The sequence below is a fragment of the Apodemus sylvaticus genome, chromosome 12 (assembly GCF_947179515.1).
Source record: "Apodemus sylvaticus chromosome 12, mApoSyl1.1, whole genome shotgun sequence".
In the NCBI taxonomy this organism is placed as follows: Eukaryota; Metazoa; Chordata; class Mammalia; order Rodentia; family Muridae; genus Apodemus; species Apodemus sylvaticus.
The window spans coordinates 84491022-84513284 of NC_067483.1; the positions used below are offsets into that span (position 1 = coordinate 84491022).

The 22263-nt window shown below is 35.6% G+C and overlaps 1 protein-coding gene across 3 annotated transcripts in view; it reads right to left on the reverse strand.

The window, feature by feature from the left end:
• The window catches only part of Akt3 (AKT serine/threonine kinase 3), a 278591-nt gene that overhangs the window by 42088 nt on the left and 214240 nt on the right, over nt 1–22263 (reverse strand). For 2 of the 3 annotated variants that reach the window (XM_052200144.1, XM_052200146.1), the window contains exon 9: nt 8836–8958. The exons of the other annotated variant lie outside the window; for it this stretch is intronic. In XM_052200144.1, the coding sequence (XP_052056104.1) occupies nt 8836–8958 (123 nt within the window). The remainder of the gene's footprint in view (nt 1–8835; nt 8959–22263) is intronic. 3 annotated transcript variants of the gene reach the window in all.

Sequence of the window (22263 nt, forward strand, 5' to 3'; positions counted from 1 at the left end):
GAGACATGGCTGTAGTTAACAGACCTAACTCCTTACATATCCTATACGCTCGTATGTAAACTCTATGGTTTTTGTAAAAGTTCAAATAATAAATAACAATAAGAAGAAATGGATAAATATTCAATACTACTGTAAACCCCACTATAATTTAGATTTTTGTATATTGCATCAATCCTGTTCATGTGATTTATATGCATCACAAAATAGTCTTTAAACAAAGAAATATAATATTATTTCTCTGCATTTGAAAAAAAGTATTCCGAACTGCTAGGTACAAAAATAAACATTTTTATAAATCATGGGTAAAATCTATTTTTAAATTTTCTGAATTGCACCAAATTTGATACCTTCATATCTCATCTGAGATTCACATCACATGTTAACAGATGAAGCATAAGGCAAGGGGGAGAAGAGTGTAGAATATGGTTGTCTGGACACAGACTCCAAGGCATTACAAATAAATACTGTATTTGTAAGGACTATAAAGATTCTTGAAAGAGATCTTCAAATTTTTATGGTATACTAAAATGATATCAATTTTTATTAAGCAATACAAGTATATATTAAGGATATTCTTTATTAAACAGAATTTCATATGACATATTAATAATTTGAGCAAAGTTACTTTCTGAAAACATAACAAAAGCTTTAATAATTATTTATTACAATGAAACCAAACAGGAATCAATAAAACTTTCTAGGTTACTATGCTATCAGGCTTTGTCTCCAGTGCTGAATGGGGCACTGCAAGCCCGCTGGAGCAGGGGTGGGAAGAAAGAACGTTTCCCACCAGGGAAGCTGATTTCCTGATTTCCACAGGATGCCAACACTCACTTTCTCTTTTTCCCTCCAATCTCTTTCTAAATGAATCTTAATTTTGTAAAAAGAAGTCCAGCTACTGTAGGTATCTCAGATTAATTTGCATGTAAAAGTTTACAAATTTATTATAAGATTATTAGAGTCTACTCAAACTGATCAAAATGAGTATCTAAATCGTGGGGAGAGGGGTAGGTCTTTTTAAAGATAGGGTCTTACTTTGTATCCCTGCCTGGTCTAGAACTTACTGTGGGGAGCTGGGCTAACATTGAACTCAGAGATCCATTGGCCTCTGCCTCCTGACTTAAATTAAATCCTCCTGGATTAAAGGTGTGAGCCATCACACTTGGCCCTAATTCAATTTTTGATGATGTGGTTTTTAAACTATTTGGTATCTAAAACAGTCACTCAAATATTTTAGATTTATTTTAGATTTTCATTTATTTTATATTGTTTTAGATTTTAAACTTTTATTTTTTTCTTTCTTTTTCTTTTTATTTATTTTTTTTTTATTTACATTGCAAATGATTTCCCCTTTTCTGGGTCCCCACTCCCCGCAAGTCCCATAAGCCCTCTTCCACCCCCCTATTCTTCCATCTACCCCTTCCCACTTCCCTGTTCTGGAATTCCCCTATACTCTTGCACTGAGTCTTTCCAGAACCAGGGCCCACTCCTCCATTCTTTTTGGACATCATTTAATTTGTGGATTATGTCTTGGGTATTCAAAGTTTCTAGGCTAATATCCACTTATCAGTGAGTGCATACCATGATTGATCTTTTGAGACTGGGTTACCTCACTTAGTATGATGTTCTCCAGCTCCATCCATTTGTCTAAGAATTTCATGAATTCACTGTTTCTAATGGCTGAATAGTACTCCATTGTGTAAATATACCACATTTTTTGTATCCATTCCTCCGTTGAAGGACATCTAGGTTCTTTCCAGCTTCTGGCTATTACAAATAGGGCTGCTATGAACATTGTGGAGGTTTGGGGACTGGAGAGATGGCTCAGAATTTAGCAGTACCCAATATTCTTATAAAGGCCTGAAGTTCAGTTTCCGGTCTTTGTGGGCACTCACAGGCACAGAAATAGACAGGCAGAAAGACACACACACACAAATAAAAAAATAAAATTTAAAAGTAAATTCAAGGGCTGGGAAAATGGTTCAGTTGGTACAAGGCTTGTAATCCAAATGTGGATACCAGGACCCACGGAAAGAGCAATCTCAGTGTCCCTGCAGTGATATAGGAAGTACAAATAAAATCCTTGGATCCAACTAGCCTGGTGCAGGCAATAATAAACAGGAGACCTTGTCTCAAACAAGCTGGAAGGTGAGGACTGACACACAAGGTGATGTGCTCTGACTTCCAAAGGTATGCTGTGATATCCACACATCTACATAGGTACAGTAAATGCACATAGACACATATCACAAAGATTTTTAAAATAACTGCACATAATCTAATGCATTTGCATTTTCTTATCTAGATTTCATTTAGACTCTAGGAAGAATGCTATAAGCAAAGGCACATTAGACTAGGAAATATGATTTGTAGTGCTCTGCTTTGTACCTTAGCTGGCTTTTAAAGGCTTCATGTGCAGAGTGGTGCTGTTAGGAGAGCAGAGAAAGGGCACTTGTGTAGAGGAATTTTAATCCTCTACACAACATGGCTGCTCCTGCAAGGAACAACAACCAAAGATCTAGGTCTCTGTGATCTGGCTGAAATGCAGACACACCCTTAGTACTTACCTTTAATCCCAAATAATGAAGGTAAAGTTAATTTGTAGAAGGAAGTAGCCATGTTTGAAACTGACATCTAACTGAGGGGCAGAAAAAATGAGGAATCAGAGGAAGAGCTGACATAATATGAGTCAGATAGCATACACCTAACTCTCAATAGAAACAACAGGAAAGAGGTGACTTAAGAGGGTAGTGCAGGGGGTCAGGCAGGGGCTGAGTCTGTAAGTGCATTCTTGCAGTTCAGTGCTGGTCAGTAGAGGCAGCTGGACCCAAAGAATAAGAGGAGTCAGGAGATTAGAACATGTTGCCAGGGCTGGTTTGGGGCCAAGCAGTGCAATTCAGTGAGAAGCAGAAAGCCAGATCTAATCTGTCATCTCGGAGAGGGGTTTGAGCCAGAAAGCTGAGTTGAATCAGACAGCCAGAGTTCAGAAAGAACTCAAAAGGGTGAGTTTATCAGCAGTAAGCCTCTGAGATGACAATTACATCTGATGAATACAAGCTACTTGTATACACTTGTAGGGCCTTTAGGAGTGGGGCGTGGGAAGAGCCCTAGTGGAAGGCGGGAATGCCCCTTTTCTTCTTTGCTTTTTCACTGATGAGTTAAATCTGGTTCTTCTATGTGCTCCTTAATTGCTACCTGACGTCTTTAAATCAGAGGTCTAAGAGCAAAGGAATGGAGTCTTAGAAAGGAATGGAGTCACTAAAACTATGGGCTAAAATAAATCCCTTTACTTTTAAATATTATGTTATCATTAACAGAAAGCTGACTAACATATCCATGTTCCAATAATCTTACTGGTGTCAATTTAGTCTGTTACCCTAAGGAGGCAATGTTTTAGGCTTGCAGAACATTGTCTCAAATATAGACACCAGCTTTGACTTTCTGTGATGCCACCTAAATGATCCCCTTCTGTCATTCATCGCTTTATGAACTGAAGATGCAAATAACATGATATAAATTTTAAATTTTGCTTTCTTAATTATGTGCATTTTGTGATATATAGTCATATGCTTCCTATCATATACTATACATGTATTTCAAAGTTTAAATTAATCCAACATTTAAAGAGTAAAAATTGAGAGTACCAAGAACCTTTAAATGTCTGGTAAAGTTAGGGCCTACATACCATGACTCCATTATGGGTATTTACTCATAAAGTACTTGCATATATTTCAATGAGTTAAATCTAATGTCATCACCAATTATGTGGGAAAAAAATCCTTAATGATAGTAATTCAGTTGATTAGAAATGTTTGGAGACAATACTAAACAAGACCCTTTTGACTGTTATATTCAATATTGATGTCATTATTCAAACGAACAGTCTTCTTTAGAGCTCTATAAATTCTATCTATCACCACTAACAGGGATCTACCTAGTAATTCCAAAACTATTCTCTTTCCTTAACTCCAGGCTTCTCTGCCTTCTTATTTCCTATATGTATGATTCATAAATATGAGTAGTGATGGAAAAGGTAAACTCATGAAGAGATAGCAATTTCTAAGTATGCTTAGAAAATAGCTATCATTATGCTACCTAACTAAACATTTTAAAATTCATTTTATTTTTCATTATTTTTATTGAAAAAGTAAAAACATTTTATGATAAAATTGAAGATTTACATGGAAAATATTTCTGACAAAATTGAATATATAGAAAAACATGTTAAAATTGACAACTTTCATGGAAAGTTAAAGAGTAAAATGGTAGACATAAAAAACATTGCTAAATTAATTGAAAAAGGAAGTAGAAATATTTTATTATAGAATTGAAGATATATGTGGAAAATATTTATGATAAAATTGTAGAAAAATATAGTATAACCTGCTAAAATTGAAGATTATCATGGAAAATTACAGATAAAATGATAGGCATAAAGATATTTCTAAGTTTATTGAAAGTGGAATTACAAACATTTTCTGATAATATTGAAGATTTATATGGAAAATATTTCTCATAAAATTGAAGAAATATATAGAAAAACACATTAAGCTTGACCATTTCATGGAAAAAATTATACAGATAAAATGGTAGGCATAAAAATATTCCTAAGTTGATTGAAAGTGGAATTATAAACATTTTCTGATAAAACTGAATATTTACATGGAAAATATTTCTGATAAAGTTGAAGAAATATATAGAAAAACATGTTAAAATTGAAGATTATCATGGAAAATAATACAGATAAAATGGTAGACATAAAAAACATTACTAAATTAATTGAAAGAGAAGTTACAAACATTTTCTGATAAAATTGAAGATTTACATGAAAAATATTTATTACTCTATATCTTTTTATTGGGGAATTGAATCCATTGATATTAAGAGATATTAATTATTAGTGATTATTGCTTCCTGTTATTTTTGATGTTATCTTTAGACTTTTTAAAGTATCTATACTCAATATATAGATAGATATAAAGAAGATGAATTATGTCATATTTATAATTTTAAAATAAGCTAAATATAATCATTAGGTTGAGTTGTATTCATTTTGGAATGACATTTGGATGATATTTAATCATACCTGAAGTAGATGTTTAGATGAAGTAGATGAAGTAGATGTATAGTTCATTATTTTTAAATACAGTACCGTAATCCTTCACTTATAATTTAATTGACTATACAACAATATATACTACATTTTATAATTACTGTATGAAATAATATTTTATAAAGGTTATTCTTTAAAACAGTTACTTAAATGTAAACAAGAGTGATATAGCTATACCACTCTTGGGCACATACCCAAAAGATGCCCCACCATGCCACAGGGGCATGTGTTCTATTAATTTTACTGCAGCCTTACCTGTGACAGCCAGAAGCTGGAAACAGCCCAGATGTCTCACAATGGAAGAATGGATACAGAAAATGTGGTTCATTTACACAATGGAATACTACTTAGCTATTAGTACTTTGGACAATATGAGTTTTGCAGGCAAATGGATGAAACTAGAAAATATCATCCTGAGTGAGGTAACTCAGACCCAAAATGACATGCATGGTGTGTACTCACTAATAAGTGGCTATTAGCCAAAAAAATGTACAGAATACCCAGGATACAATCCATAGAACTCAAGCAGGTTAAAAGTCTAAAGGGCCCAAGTGAGGATACCTCAATCCTACTTGGGAGGGAGAAGAAAGCAATCATAAGAGTGGGGCAAAAGGAGGGAGGGACATGAGTGGGAGAGAGGACAGGGAGGGGAAAATGATCAGGTATTGTTGGTGGTGGGGTGGGGGACAGGACTGAAGACCTGAGGGCTAGCACAAAGATTGGAAACAGGCAACCTCAGGAGGCTGGGGAGAAGGGGGCGACTCTAGAATGTTTCAGAGACCTGATAGGTGAGAGACTCTCAGGACTCAAAGGAAGAACTTTAGATGAAATGCCCTACAGTGAGGAGAGGGAACTTGTTGAATCTGCCTCCAGTAGAAAGACAGGGCATCAACTGGAGGGATGGGGTTGCCATTACATTGTCAAAAACTCTGACCCAGAATTGTTCCTGTCTAAAAGAACTATAGGGACAAATAAAGAGAAAAGACTGAGGGAAAGGAGGTCCAGTGACTAGCACAAATTGGGATCCAGCTCAAACACCTGACAATATTTGCTATGGTGTGCTTATAGACAGGAGCCTAGCATGGCTGCCCTCTGACAGGCCCAACAAGCAGCTGAAAGAGTCAGATTCAGATACTTACAACCAACTAATTGTCAGACGCTGGGGACGCCAGTGGTTGAATTAGGGAAAAGTTTGAAGAAGCTGAGGAGGAAGGCAACCCAATAGGAAGACCAGCAGTCTTAACAAACCTGGACCCCCACCTCACCCCTGCCCCCCCCAACCCCGCCAGATCCCTCAGATGCTGAGCTAACAACCAGGCAGGAGACATCAGCTGATATGAGGCCCCCAACACATATACTGCTGGGTCTGGCCTCAGTGAGAGAAAATGCACCTATCCCTTGACAGACTTGAGGCCCCGGGGAGTGGGGAGGTCTAGTTGGGTGGGAACATACTCTTGGAGACAGAGGTGGGGAGAAAGAGGCATGGAATGAGGAAAAGCAGAGGGTGGACTAGGAGATAGATAATGACTGGACTGTAAAAAAATTAAAAGAAAATAAAGTGATAGGAACATCTTGAAATGAGCTAAATAATTAGATAAAAATAATTAGGTAAAAACTATAAACAAAGCTTAAATAATTAGATAAAAGTTAAGAGTTACAAATGGTCTTATATAAACAAGATAGGAGTAAGGGGATAATCATGATTTCTTAGATACATACAAAATTTCATACAAAATGGAATTCCATAAAAATTTCATGTAACTTCTATTTCTAAATATGATCAGCAACTGTTAATCAAATTTAAACAGGTAAGCGTAACCACCTGATTTCAATTTTCCCCTATGTACTGATGTTTCAACCCACAGTAAGCAAGCCTGCTGGGTTAAACACACACATTTGGTATGTGCATGCAGTGTGTATATGAACACACGTGTGTGTTGGAGAGATTCCTTATAAGAAGCTGAATTCTACCATATTTCAAGGTCCAAAACTAACCAATATAAATACAATCACTTGGTTAATTTGTACTTAGTGTACCTGTGAGAACATGCTGAAGCCAGAGACTGATCCTGGGATTTCTTCCTCAGTCACTTCTCCAACCTACTTTATGAGACATCACTGAACCTGAATCTTGCCATTTGGGTTATGCCTTCCCTGTCTGAGTGCTAAAGTACAGACACATGTGGCCACACTGGATTTGATGTGGTACTGAAGTCAGAACTCAAGTCCCTCACTGCACAGCAAGCACTTTACCCACGGAGCTAGCTCCCAATCCTATATTTTTATTTTGATGCAGAGTCTCACTAAATCACCCAGGGCAGCCTCACATCTGCGATTATACGTCAGTATTCTACAGTGAGAGTTTTAGTTTCTGTAGGATGAATTTAGCCCCGCAACCAAGTTGCAAAGCTGGAGCATGCACTACTCATACTTCCTCCCTGAGCCAACCTAGAATCTGACTGCATGACCAGAGACCATTGAGGCAGGATCTAGCAATGGAGTGAGCCAGTGAGAAAGAGACAGCATCATCACATCTGGCCACCTGAGAGCCAATGAGATGCTGGGAGTGGGGTGGGCCTATAGAGGTCTACATCCCCTTTCCACTCCAACCTTTCTCTCCTACATAGTGTTGGGGGTTGGATGAGATCAGGGTGGAATAAGGATTAGGAAGGAGATAGAGATAAAAGAACCTAATAAAAATCAAATATACCGACAGTGCCCCAAGTGGGTGGAGGACAGGTGGACTGCTACTCCTGGCTTCCCTGTCTGTTAGGGACAGAAAGAGCTGCCCACGTCCTCAGATGGAACTCAGTGCCATATCTAATGTGTACAAGTGCCTTTCACTGAGCTGTGCTCCCAGCCCTAGGATTAACATTTTAAGGAAGATGCTAAAATACGAATCTGTTGTTGAAAATATGCCATGATCAGAATTCTTAACAAAGCCAACCTTATTCATGACTGCATCATGATAATTACCATTTACTCACAGGATCTCCTGAAGGAAGCAGCAAACTATAGTTTATAAATCAAATCTAAACCTCCAACTGCCTCTTAAGTAAAGACTACATATGGCCAAATATATTGGTTTACATAATGGCTAGGGATGCCTTTACCTTTCAGTGGCAGAGCAGAATGGTTCCAATAAATACCTTGACAGGTAGAATAGGCCCAAGTATTTACCACCTGGCCTTTCAGGTGATTCTGGCTCTAAGGGCTACTCACAAGAGCTCAGAGATGTTTTACCAACACAAGCAATACTGGGTTCTGACAAATGAAAAACTAAGCAAACTACTGAGTTTACAGAAAAATATGTGGGGAAAATGATCCTATCAAAAAGTTAACACTATAATGAAAATAGATATTTCCTTCTTATAACCTTGTTATTGAAGCTTCTTCATAAACATTTTATGAAGTTTGAATATAAAAATGAACTTGCAAATTTGACTCAGATGCTTACCAATTTTGTAACTAGGGCATTTACAGAAAACTGAACTATTCTTGGTAGATTTGTGTTGCATAGTCAAGAGAATTTTTATGCAGCAAACCAAAATCATTAAAAAGCCACTTACTTATCAGAGAGTGAAATTTCAGACTAACTACAGCCAACAACATTCCTAAGAAAAGTGCTTGTCTCAAAACTCTGTAACTTTGTAATTACTCTGTTTGTCCCTACAGTCTCTGCAAAAAAACCAATTTTCATTACTTTTTTTTTTTTTTTTTACCTTGAGATCACGGTACACAATCTTTCCAGAATGTAGATAGTCCAAAGCAGAGACAATTTCTGCACCATAGAAACGTGTGCGGTCCTCAGAGAACACCCGCTCTCTCGACAAATGGAAAAACAGCTGCAGGGTAAACAGCAGGGACAGGATTGTAATAATTACTGATTTAGTGGGGGAAATTAACACAAACATAAAACACCTCTCATCACCATATTGTGATGATAGATAGTGTACTCTCAGTGGACACTGAGCACTCTAAGACAGCAGCTGGCTTATCTTTTGCAGGTTTCCAAGGGGAAACTGCGAGCTGTTAAATCAGCGTTTTAATCAATATACCAATCTTGTTTAAGGCATTCTGCTTGCCACCCATTTAACCTTCAGGTACCAGAGGAAAAAGTATGCATCATTAGATTGCATTTCCTTCTAAGTATACTGCTGTTCCACTCTTACAAGGAATAAATATTGACATTATCAAAATAAATGAATACAAGCATGAATGTTGTTTTTATTTGTTATATTTGATTTCAAGAAAAAATGTGGACTTACTCAAACTCAGTTATGTAAGCTAGTCATAGTCTAAACTGCTATTTCTCATATTTCTAGAAATACTTTGAAAGTTTGAAATAACACTTGCTGTAATAAGTATTTTCAAGACTTTAAGTTTTCTGTTTAACAGTACTAACTAAAACTGGCCTGAGGCCTCCATCACTCCTCACATGTGTGCAAAGTATACCCCTTTTGTTTGCATTTTAACTGTGATTTTTCTCCTGTGATCTTGTACATTATAAACCCATTCATTTCCTAATCGATCAAAATTATGCCAACAGTCAAAAAATATCTGCTGGGCTCTTACTGTGACTACAAATTCAATTCTAGCTTTATCACTCAGTAATTAGCCTCTATATCTTATTTCTCAGCAGAGGGAATGGTTTATAGGGACAGTGTTTGCCTAATATTTGTAAGGCCCTGTGTTCCATTCCCAGTACCACAAAAAGTTAAACAACACTAAACTTATCATAAAAACATCTAATTTCTTAGAACAATAGGTGTCAAGAAGCAGGAGCTAGTAACTGATATTCAATCTTTGTTGAACTATTATACTTTATTAGGAAATCTGCCAAGATTGCTAATCTAAAATATTTCCATCCTATATAAACATAAGTGCAACAGGTTTGATTTTTGTGTTTGTTTAATACATATTTAAATACAATTAATAGAGTAAATATGGATTATAATAAAATATACAAGTCCATAAAATCAAATTATATAGAACTGGTAATAAACATCAGTCTCTACTTTACAAAATTGAAAGAATTTCTATAGAAATGAAGGACAAGTAATAAATGGAGGAAAAAAAGTAATGTGGCAAGAATGAAAGGCTGTTTGGTCCTGAATAAACTACTAAGATGTCACAATGGACACACGAAACACATCTATGATTAAGAAAAATCAATCAGAAAAATGTGCTTTGAACTGTAAGGTCAGAAAATAGGTATTTCCATAAAAATCATTAACTCATAATAAATTGCTAAGAATTATGGCTTGCCAAGGCTTGTTTAACATATAACAGCAATGTGGAGTAACAGAATTCTTATGCATTCATCCCTTCTTCCTTTTCTTATGCCTATGTCTACCTAAATCATTTTTAATATAAACTTGTGTGTGATCACTGAACCAAGTAAAGACAGGGGAGAAAGAGTTGTGATAGTGCTAAAACTTACTGAAAAAAACACTAGTTATATTAGTGGCAAACAGTTTATAAGACATATATAAACTATGATGTTACCTACTTTATTACCATGCTTTGTCAAATTTGGGACACCAATGCTGAGAAGGCATTGATGTTTTATTTCTGAAGAATAAGAAAAAAAATGAAAAATTTGGCACTGCCAAGCCGAGTCTAACATGCCAGTGGTGTCGACGGCCGCTGTGATCACAATGTTGCTGCAATAGTCTTTTTAAGTCTCTAGATCTCTTAAGGAAAAAAAAATCAATTCTACCACTGGCTATCCACTGTCAAAAGAGATATAGAGCCTCTCTAAATTAATATAATGTATTCAGGATTCTAGGTCTTTATATAGATGATATAGCTACATTTTGTCTGGCAGCCAGCTTCCATAAAAATATCAGCTCAAGTTTTATAATTAAGAGGAAGAACTCTGTATTTTAGAACTCATTGCCATATGATGTCTACTTTTGCTTCTTTATGGAATTCACTCGTGTAAAGACAAGCAGTGATCTATAATTGCAAAGTCCAATGATCTATTTATAATCCTTTCTCCGTCTGGCTTTTGGAGGTTAGGGCACTGCCTGTGTTCTCTTTCTTGGCTGTGGTTTAACAGCTTTCCTCATTAGTGTCCTAACCTGCTGGACCATCATGTCCACCCTGTTGTTAAACCAACATGTCAATCTAATATCCATTAATGGACATGAATTATCAATAAAGTAACTCTGTAGTGCACTAGGGCAAGAAAACAGAAGGCTACAATAATTCATTTTCCTTTTTACTTATTTATAATTCAAATGTTGCCCCCCTTCCTAGTCTCCCCTCAACAAGTCCCCCAAGCCCATGGCCCCTCCCCTTGCCTCTAGCAGGTGCTCCCCCCCAACCAATCCACTCCTGTGTCACCCCACCAGCATCCTTTGTCACTGGGACAACAAGCACTGTCTTATTTACAGCTCTGCCTGTGGTTAGGGATCATCTCCAAACTCAGTAAATACCTATAACCTTCCATGTAGAAATCAAACCTCAACAAAATGACAAAAAACAGACATAATCCCCACCATCAAGGAATTCTACTTTAATGGGGGAGATGTATGAATATTCACAAAAACAGCAGGCTGCAATATATTTTATGATATGGTTATTAACAACACTTTGGTACCTAGGATGATTAGGGATATGCCACAGATAAACTACACTTAAGTTGTGAAAAGCTAGGACTTTTCACCAAAGGAAAACATAAGAGATATAAAAGATTACTACTTAGAATGTAAATGTATCCACCTTTGTATTTCTATGTAACCTAGCACAGCAGCCGCACACAGTAGGGGAAGATTAATCATTTGTAGAAAGCAGTATTTGTGGGTGGTGCATATTCACTATGTAGAAAACGGCTTGCACTGTGACTTTCATAGTTACATGTGCTTTTGATTGTTTCCATTCCCAACCATCCTCATCTTCCCTCTCATTCCTGGATCTCCTTGTTATTCTCCAATTTCCCTTTACAAAATCCACACATTCCCTATGCAAAATACAAATATTAGTAGAGAACATGGAATTATGTGGCTAAAGAATAATACACATTTAGAATGAAAAGTGGGGAGGGGGAGGAGATGAAGGAGATGAAGTAAGAGATGGAGAGAGGCTAGCTTATTTATGGTGTTGTCTACCACGGTAGAGTTGGAATTCTATTACATAGATAAGGAGTATTAAAAACTTTTGCACACAAAAAGATCATAATCTTTAAGTAATAAAAACAATCTGAGGACATGTAAATAATTTCTAAAAGTACACAAAAGTTACTCATCAGCTATTAGTACTAACTGCTATAGAAACCTTCAGACATTAAAGGAAAAGCACTAACCCACAGGACAGGACACTGCTGAAACATGGCAAGTACTATAAAAGGCTTGGGAAGAATGTGTATGCTTGGGAACACCAGAAGGTATGTCTGATCTCGACGAGTGCTTCTGAGGGCCAACGACTAAGGAAACCATAAGCACCCTTCAAGACAATCAATACTCCAGAGGAATTTGGACCAAGGGAGAGATCAATGATGTTGAGGTTTTCTTGTGGCTGGCTGAGTTGCTGAAAACAATATAGAGGAAAAAAATTGGTGATGGGAACACAGGAGCAATGGGCTTTATTCTGAACTACTGAAATTTAAATATACAATTGATGTTATAATTCAATTTTAGAATTATTGATAACAAGGAAATTGTTAAACCCAAGAAACTAAGTAAAATCCTAAAATTTAGTTAAACTAGGGGCAGAATCTCAGGGTACTATTATACTTAAAGTCAATAGTTAAAAGCATTTACTGCTCTTGCAAAGGACAAGAGTTTTGTTCCCAGTACCCATATACTGTCTAACAGTTATGTTAACTCCTCTTTTGCTTCCATGGGCACTGCATCCACATGGTGCATACCCAGAGACAGACAGACAGGCAGGCAGGCAGGCAGGCAGGCAGACATGTAAAACACACATACTCATAAAATGAGCATAGCTCTAAAACGATCACCCTACAGTGTTTGAACTACTAGAAATATACAAGAGAAGATACAGCTCTGTTACATCCTCAGAGGAAATATGGAGGAGGCTTCAAATGTTCACATCATAAACAGCAGGTAATACAGTGACCATTATGCCACTGCTTCAGAGCAAGATTGACCTAAGGTTCTTTTCAATTATCCTAATCAATCTCAGGGATTTTATGTATAACTCAAAAAAAAATCTTGTATTAAACTTTGATATGAAGAAGCAATATCTCTATAATTTACATGTCTATAACATTAACCTTTGTTAATCAATCCTAAAGAGAGAGGTAATGAAAGTAATTACTTTTGATTTTTTGCATTGTTTTCTAATGAAAATGATTGAGACTATGAGTACAACAGGTAATGATTATCTGGAATATGATTATTAAAATAAGCTTCAATACATTTTAAAATCACTAAATTATTTTATTTTCAAAGGCATATACACACTAACTGATGCATAAATTCTAACTTAGAAACTTAAAAAAGGCAGTATAGAATCGCTTGAAGCTTAAAACTGAATTATAAGATATTGAAATAAAAATGCTGGGCACTTTTAACAAGAAGATAAAATAAAGACATTAATGTCAGGCCTACATAATAGTCAGCAACACAGTTCTGCAAGAAAACTGAGATTTGATAAATACAGGGACACAGAAATACTAGAAATAAAAAACATGATGAAAATATTTAATTCCTAGCATTTAACACTGCATTATAACATACAGACCTGCCAGGCAAGCTGTGCCACCTGGAATAATCAAGACTGTCTATGGGTATCAACAACTCTTGATGGATTTGAGTACTGCTCCACAAAATGGAATTCGTGCTTAGTAATGTAAGCAGAGTTAAAACTTATAGCTAGAGAAGGTATATTCTCTAAGAGAGAATCCTTTGATGTTGTTTTGTAATGGTTATATTATCAAATTATCTTCTAAATATTTTTATCTATACCCACAGATTTGTGTTATTCCCAGCCTTGGCCAAATGAGCTTCTTACTGTAATGGGTAAAGTTTAATGCAGGTGCATTCTTATTCAAAGTGCTAAGAATAAGCAACTTTGAGTGCTCAGTGATAGATGAGCCATCGATATCAACACCCCCCCACTGTACTCCAAGACTCAAACAACATGAGAAAATAAGGTGTGAAAAGAAGGTAGCCAGGCAGAGTGAGTGCTGTCGTCTGCACAGGTATCCATGAACTTGCACAGCTGTTACCATACTCACACTTATGTTCCCTGCATAAGACCAGTATAATACCAAGTCAGATACAACTGCCCCATCTCCATCTGAGGAACTATAGGCAAAAGATGGCTTTGGAAGGGTGTCACTGGTAGGTTGTTCATGTCCCAAACTCATGAGCATAAAGGAAGCACTAGTTGAATTAAGCATTAAAAGTATTTCTTTCTTTATAATGGCATGGATTTGGGGAATGGTCATGGTAAGCTGAAAAGAAGGATGAGGTAGTGGATATAATCGAGATAAACTATATATGCATATGAAATTTTCAAAAAAAAAAGTTTAAAGTAGATAAAAGAAAAGTGACTTCAAATAGGCTAGATCAAGCAGAATATAGACTATATGGGACTGAAGATGAGGTTAAGGAAATATTACTAAATTAAAAAATAAAGAAAACATAAACATGACTACAACTTTAAATGACTCTGAAAAATAACCAAAGGACAAAACACAAGAATTGACAGGATAAGAGAAGAAGCAAAACAATAAATAAAGGCATAGAAAATCTATCCAATGAAATTGGAGTACAAGATTCCCAAATCAGAAAAAGAAATAGGCATTAGAGCACGGGAGGCATTTAAACTGAAGTAGACACGCACCCTTCCCCCAGTCTTTTTTTTTTTTAAACTTTTTATTTTCAATATTCTTTGTTTACATTCAAACTGATTTTTCCCCCTCTCCATAAGTTACCTAAGCCCTCTTCCCTCAACCCATTCTCCTATCATCCCCCTCCTACTTCTCTGTCCTGGTATTCCCCTACAATGCTGGAACAAGCATTTCAGGACCAGGGACCTCTCTTTCCTCCTTGGTAGTCATTTGATAATGTGAATTGTGTCTTGGATATTCAGAGTTTCTGAGCTAACATCCACTTATCAGTGACTGTATTCCTAGTGTGTTCTTTTGTGATTGGGTTACCTCATTTAGGATATTTTCCAGATCCAACCATTTGCCTAAGCATTTCATGAATTCACTGTTTTTAATTGCTGAGTAGTATCCCTCAATGGAGGAATGGATACAGAAAATGTGGTATATTTCCACAATGGAATACTACTTTCCCCAGTCTTGAGCAGGCTAATCAGACCTTGTTTGCCTTGCCCAGTTGCCTAGCCCACCTGGGGTGGAGTCTCCTGTTTACCACAGTATTCTTTAGAAACAAGACTGCCTGCTGAGGCTGGTTTTAAAACAAGAACCCAGATGAAACTAATGCTGGGTCTTTACCAATATAAATGCAGAACTAAAAATTAAAACTTTGAGCCTTGATCAGAGAACTTTGTCTTGGCTCCATATTTCTCTCTCCTGCCTATCCTATCAAGCCCCAGCTTTCTTTCCAGGTACCAGGTTCTCCATGGCCGCAGGCAGCTACATAGATATAAGAAACAAAAGACCTTCTCCATGTCCTGCTCTAAAAGACTGCAAGTATTGCTCTTGTCCTTGTTGGTCTTGTATTTGGATCTTCATCTTGGTGCAATTCTTGGCTGTAGCTTCTGGTATTTCTAGGAGACATAATCTCACAGCAAACTCCCTGGTCCTTTGGCTCTTACACTCTTTGTGCCCCTTTTGCAATGTTCAAACCTACACAAAGAACTACAGGCAATTAAGGAAGGCTGAGAGCAGGACAAAGTCATCCCCAGGAAAGAGCATACCAGGTTCAGCCTTGAAAACACACATACAAGTAACACCATGCAGACTGAGCAGGTTGTACTTACAAATTTAGAAGTGTGTGTGTGTGTGTGTGTGTGTGTGTGTGTGTGTAACAACAATTAATGAATAAAAGAGGTCATGAATTTGTAAAAGAGCAAGAAGGGGTATATAAGAAGGTTTGGAAAGAGAAAATGGAAATGGGAAACAAGATAATTATCTCAAAAAGCACACATACACACATACATACACACACACCCATACACACATATATACATACTTTAAAAAGACTATGGATACCAAACAAAGAGACAATATTAAAAGGGAGAAGAAAAAATATAAAGTGCAAGGAATAATGTCTTGGGAAAAGCCATAAAAGCCAGGAAAACATGGAAACATCTTTTCAAGCTGTGGCAGAAACTGTCTACTAGCTAGTTTGCTTGGTTGGTTGGCTCATAGGCTGGTTGGGGTTTTGTTGCTGCTGTTGTTTTTGTTGTTTTGTATCTTGATACAAGTTAGGGAAATCCAGGAAGAGGGAACCTCAGTAGAATGCCTCTACTAGAACAGCCTATAGGTAGAAAATTTGGAGGGAACATTTTTCTTGATTAATTATTGATGTGGGAGGACTCAGCCACACCTTAGCAAATGATCTTAGACTGTATAGGAATATAGGCTGACCAGGCCATGGAAAGCAAGGCAGTAAGCAACACCTCTTCATGGTCTGTGCCTCAGTTTCTGCCCCCAAGTTCCTGACATGACTTCATGCCCTTACATCCCCAACAACAACTGCAATTTCTAAGTTAAATAACTTTTACTCTCTATTATGCTTTTTCTCATACAGCTTATCAGATCAATACAAATCAGACTACTACAACTACTAATGAAGATTAATATAGTAATGTCTATAATTAATTAATTAATGAAAATTAAAGATATTCCAAAAAAGTACAAAGTGGAGTAATTGCCAATTGATAAGCCAGCATTTTAATGATACTTAATGGGAAACATACACAGAAAAGAAGAACTGCAACAAATACATATCTTAAAATTATGGCAAATATCTTTCAATCATTACTGGTCTTAAATGTCCAATCAAAAGAGGCAGACAAGCAGGGTAGATTTTAAAGCAAGATCCAACTGCTGGATGTCTTCAAGAAAGACATTTCAATAATAAAAGTGCATGAATGTGAAAAACAAGACAAAACAAAACAAAAATAACAAAAACCACCAACCTATGCCAAGTTAATTGAAAACGGGGGCAAGCAAGAGCAGCTACACTTCTGACAATGAAGATTCAGGTTCAACTTAGGTTCAAGAGATATAGGGAGTTAATGCACAACAATAAAGAGAGAACTCATCAACATGATCAATTTCACTAAGCAACCAGTACTGGGTATTAAAGCTAGGTCCAAATATTATAAAAGTAAGAAATGCAGACATCCTTTTCAAACCCACCTTCACAGGAAGAAAAAAAAAAGGAATCAAGAAACTTCACATTTAAAGAGGTATTATCTGTAGAATATTCCAATCAACTGCTGTGAAACACATGATTTTGCCTAGCCATAAAATTTTCTATAAAATAGGTAACATGCAAGACTTAACTTTAAATATTAAATGCATATTTTGTCTAATCAGATAATGACAGAAGAAATTGAGAAATACATAGCAAAGATACTATGAACAGTATACAAACTTATAAAGATTGGATAAGATGTTCTTATGTGATCTGTGGGTCATATTAAAGAAGTTAGGGAAAATTTTCTTAAAAATTGTAAAATTAAAAAAAAAAAGAGAAACATATTCAAGAGTTTAAATTACAGAGAGCTCACTAAAAATTAATGATGCAGCTTCAACACTCAAGAAAACCGGAATACAATCAATCAAAAGCATTAAATACAAACAAATTATAGAGATTAGAGATGAGGGCAACAATTAATGAAATGAAATCTTAAAGGATAATATAAACAATACAACAAAAATTAAACACTCTGGAACCCCTCCCCGCAGACAAACTAATCAAAAGAGAAGATTTATTATGTTGAGTAATAACATAATAAAATTAAAGACAATATGAGGATAATACTAACTGAAAATGTATCTTCCAATAAAATAGAAAACTCAGGTAAGCATTTCAATATATTATATACTAAAATTAAACGAATTACACAGACATAACCTACTTAGAATTACAACAAGGAATAAAATTGAAATTCTAATAAAATCTCCCCAAAAAGAAAAGCCCCAGTCCAAAACAATTTACTTCCAAATTCTATCACATTTTCCAGAGAAAACAGTAATATTCTCAAAAGGTTCCACAAAATAGAAAAGGAATGCTATCAAAATTCATCTGGTAAGGCAGTATTACCTTCATGGAAATCTAAAATAAAGTAGAAAAATCACAGAAAGTAATAAGCTACCCCTAATGAATAAAGATGTAAAACTACTCAATAAAGTATTTGAAAACAAATGCAATAACATATTGAAGAAATCCTACATAATGATGAGGCAGGTTTTATTTCGGGTATTTAAGGATAGTTCAACATATGCAAATCAATAAATAAAATGTGATACACAAGTTAATAGTTCAAGATATGCAAGGAATATAAATGATGCATAAACAGAAGAAAAAGTGGAAATTACACAATCATTTCAACAGATGCAGAGAAGGTTTTGGCAAAGTTCAGTATTCCATTATGATGAGAATCCTAGAGAAATTAGGAATAAAGTATAATACAATCACATAAAAAGGCAATTTAAAACACACACATATATATATATATATATATATGCATGTATATATGCAACTGTACATTAAATGTGCAAAAATTAAAATATTTTCTTTAAAATAAAGAACAAGAGTGTTTATTCACTACTCTTATATTTATTGTAGTCTTTGAATTCTTAACCAGAGCATTAAGGCAGTACAAATAAATAAGAGAGATGAATAGAAAAGAACTCAATTTATCTGTTTCTAGACTATATTAAAAGACTATAAAACCCAATCAAAGTACTCTTAAGTCTGATAAATACTTTGAACAGGATCCAAACAAACAAACAAAAATCAGTAGCTTTCCAATATACAAGTAACAAAAATGCTGACCAGGAAAATAATGTCATTCACAAAAGCCTACACAAGAACTATTACCTAGTAATAAATCTAGCCAGGAAGTAAACACTTGTACAATGAAAACTTTAAAACACTGAATAAATTAAAGAAGACATTAGAAGTGAAAAAGCTTTTCCATATTTGTGAATAAACAGAATTATTATTGTAAACGGTTATATCACCCAAAGCATTCTATGTACAAGTGCATTTCCTAGCCAAATTCTAAAGAAGTTGTTCTCAGACTTAGAAAAGGAATACTAATATTTACATGGAAGCATACGTGACTCTGAATAGCCAAAGCGATCTAAGCAAATGAGCAATACTACAAGTAAAAAAAAAAATAAGACTTCAGATTATATCACAGAGCCATAATATCAAAGCTAGCAAGGCCCTCACAACAACAACAACAACAACAACAACAACAACAACAACAACAACAACAAAATAGATATACAGATACAGAGACCAACAGAATTAAATAGAAAAAGCAGGAAGGAACCCATGAATCACCTAAAAGCAATCAAAACTTACAAAATGGGTAGGAAGACTTACTCATTAATAAATGTTACTAAAGGTGCAAGAGAGATAGCTTAGTGGTTAAAAATACTTAACCTTGCAGAGGACTAAGATTCAGTTCCCTGTATACACACAATAGATCTGAACCATCTGTAACTACAGTTCCAAAGAATTTGATGTCATCTTATAGCTTTCTTCTGGCACCAAGCATGCAAGCAGTGCATACATACATGCAAACAAAAACTCTAGCACATGAAATAAAATATTTTACAAAATGGAACTAGAAAATTTGAGTCTACAATGAAGAAAAAAGAAACTATGTGTATCTTTCACTTATAAATAATTCAATTCATTTGAATCCAAAGTCCTGAGACTCTAAAACCACTAACAGAAATCTTCAAGGAATATGCACAGCAATAACTGTCTGAATACAATTTGAATAGCTCCAAATATAATAGCAGGAATTGACAAACTGGATTACCTGAAATTAAATTGCTCATGCACAGCAAAGGAAACAATTATCAAAGTGAATAGAAAGCCTTAAAATTGGAAGAAAAGCATTGTTAACTATTCATGTAACAGAGGGTTAACATTCTGATTATATGAAGGAGTCAAACTACCAAGAAGCAAAAGTTGAAATAATCCAATTATTTGGAAATGAACAACTGAACTGAAAAAGATAGTTCTTATAAAAGAGTTCAGTATCTTGTAAATGAAAACGTGCACTTTTTTTTTTTTTAGCCAAACAGGAAATGTATATCCAAACTGCATAGATTCTACTTGACTCCAGTAAGAATAGCTGTTATCAAGACAGCAAACAGGATGCAAGGTAAAGGAGAGGCTCACTGATGGTAGTATGTAGGTCAGTCCAGCCACCATGGGAACCGTTCTTTAAAACCTAAAAGCAGAACTACTCTGTAACCCTGCTAACCTGCTCTGGGGTATGCAAAAGGGGTCACCAGCCAGCCCACTGTTGAGATGGTTTATACATCCATATTTACTTCTGAATGATTAATTAAATATAAAATATGAAATAAGCCTGTATGCTCATCGATGAATGTCACAGGCATACACAATGTAATATTCAACCAACAAGGAAGAACTGGAAATCCTGATATTTAAAACACAAAGCTAGAAGGAGGAAGGATCAGGAGAAGGATCAGTGTGAGGAAGGTACAAGGAGTGAAAGGTGAGGGTGAAGTTAACAACAAGTATCATGTTTATACATGACCACGCTGTAACAGCAGCTAGTGAGAGGACTCAGGAGGTAAGGTCAACGGAGTCAAACGTTGTGATCTCATTTGATTCCTTGAGATCCATGTGGCAGAACATAGTCCCAAAAGGTGTACTTTACCTCTACGCATGTGCTGTGTATACACAAGAAAATGTCATAAACAAAGTCATTATTTTTAAAAATACCCGTGATTTAAAAAACATGTTTTGTTCTATAAGTTCACAATAGTTCTCACATAATAATTCCAAGCTGAAAAGAACTCTGATGCATATCTTATAGCTTCAAAACACTGAGAAATATGACTGCAATGCTGTAACTCAATCATCATAAAGGATTTTAAATGTATTTTAGTATGTAAAAGATACAAACAGTACAAAAGATTATGTGCTCTTTTGGGGGTCATAGTTTTAAATATTTACCTATTATTTTTGTCATTCCCCCCCCCCCCCGTGTGTGTGTGTGTGTGTGTGTGCGCGCGCGCGCGCGCGCGTTTGTGCATGTTCCTAATTGAAGTTTCCTGTAAGGATCACTCTGGGGTAAGCAACTGTTACCGAGTCTAGTTTCCATGAAGCTGCCGTTCTGCACTCTTGCTCCCATGCACAGAAATCATGAAAACTGAGAGCTGCCTGGTGCCTGCTCATAGTGCTAAGCAGCTTACCAGGTTAGACAAGGAGACTTGTCTTCTGTTAACTTTAGCTGCAGTCCCATGATAGTTTAGGAAACTACTTTTGAAATACTATAAAATTATATTATACAATGGAGTATAAAATAATGCGTATTTTGCCTTGAACTTTAGATGTTAATATGATTATTATAATGTAGTTTTCTTGGCTTGAGAATTTTAAAAAAGATTTGAGTGAAAGCAACAGAATTCTGACATAACCTATATAAAGCTTAATAACTCAGATTCCTGGTAATAAAGATATTTATAGCACCACAAATTTAATAAAAAAATCAAGTTTTAAAAGCACCACCATGAATCTGAAATACTTTTAACTTAAAAATCACCCAAATCACACCTCCACAAATTAGTAAGTAGAATTCAAATGCTGACTGCCTGCACTTCTGTCTTATGTGAATTTAAAATGAGATGATTTTAGTTCACAGAAGAGAAAATGCCAGCCAAATAATGAGAAATCTGAATAAGTAAGAGAGGATTTCAAGAATGACATGTAACTGAAAGTCATATGCAAAAACTAAAATGAATTTTATCAAAGGCATTAATACAACAAACTATGTGCAGTGCTAACAAGCCTGAGGAGTCAATCCTAGAAATGGTAGGTTACTTAGTACCTACAGAGAACTCAACAGAATAGCAACAATGTGTCAGATCACAGGATTCTACCATAGCATGATATCTTTGATGAAATTGAAGCCTGTGAGAGATCCAGGCCAATTTGTAAGTTTTAAAACGTATATAGCTGAAGACAATTTGG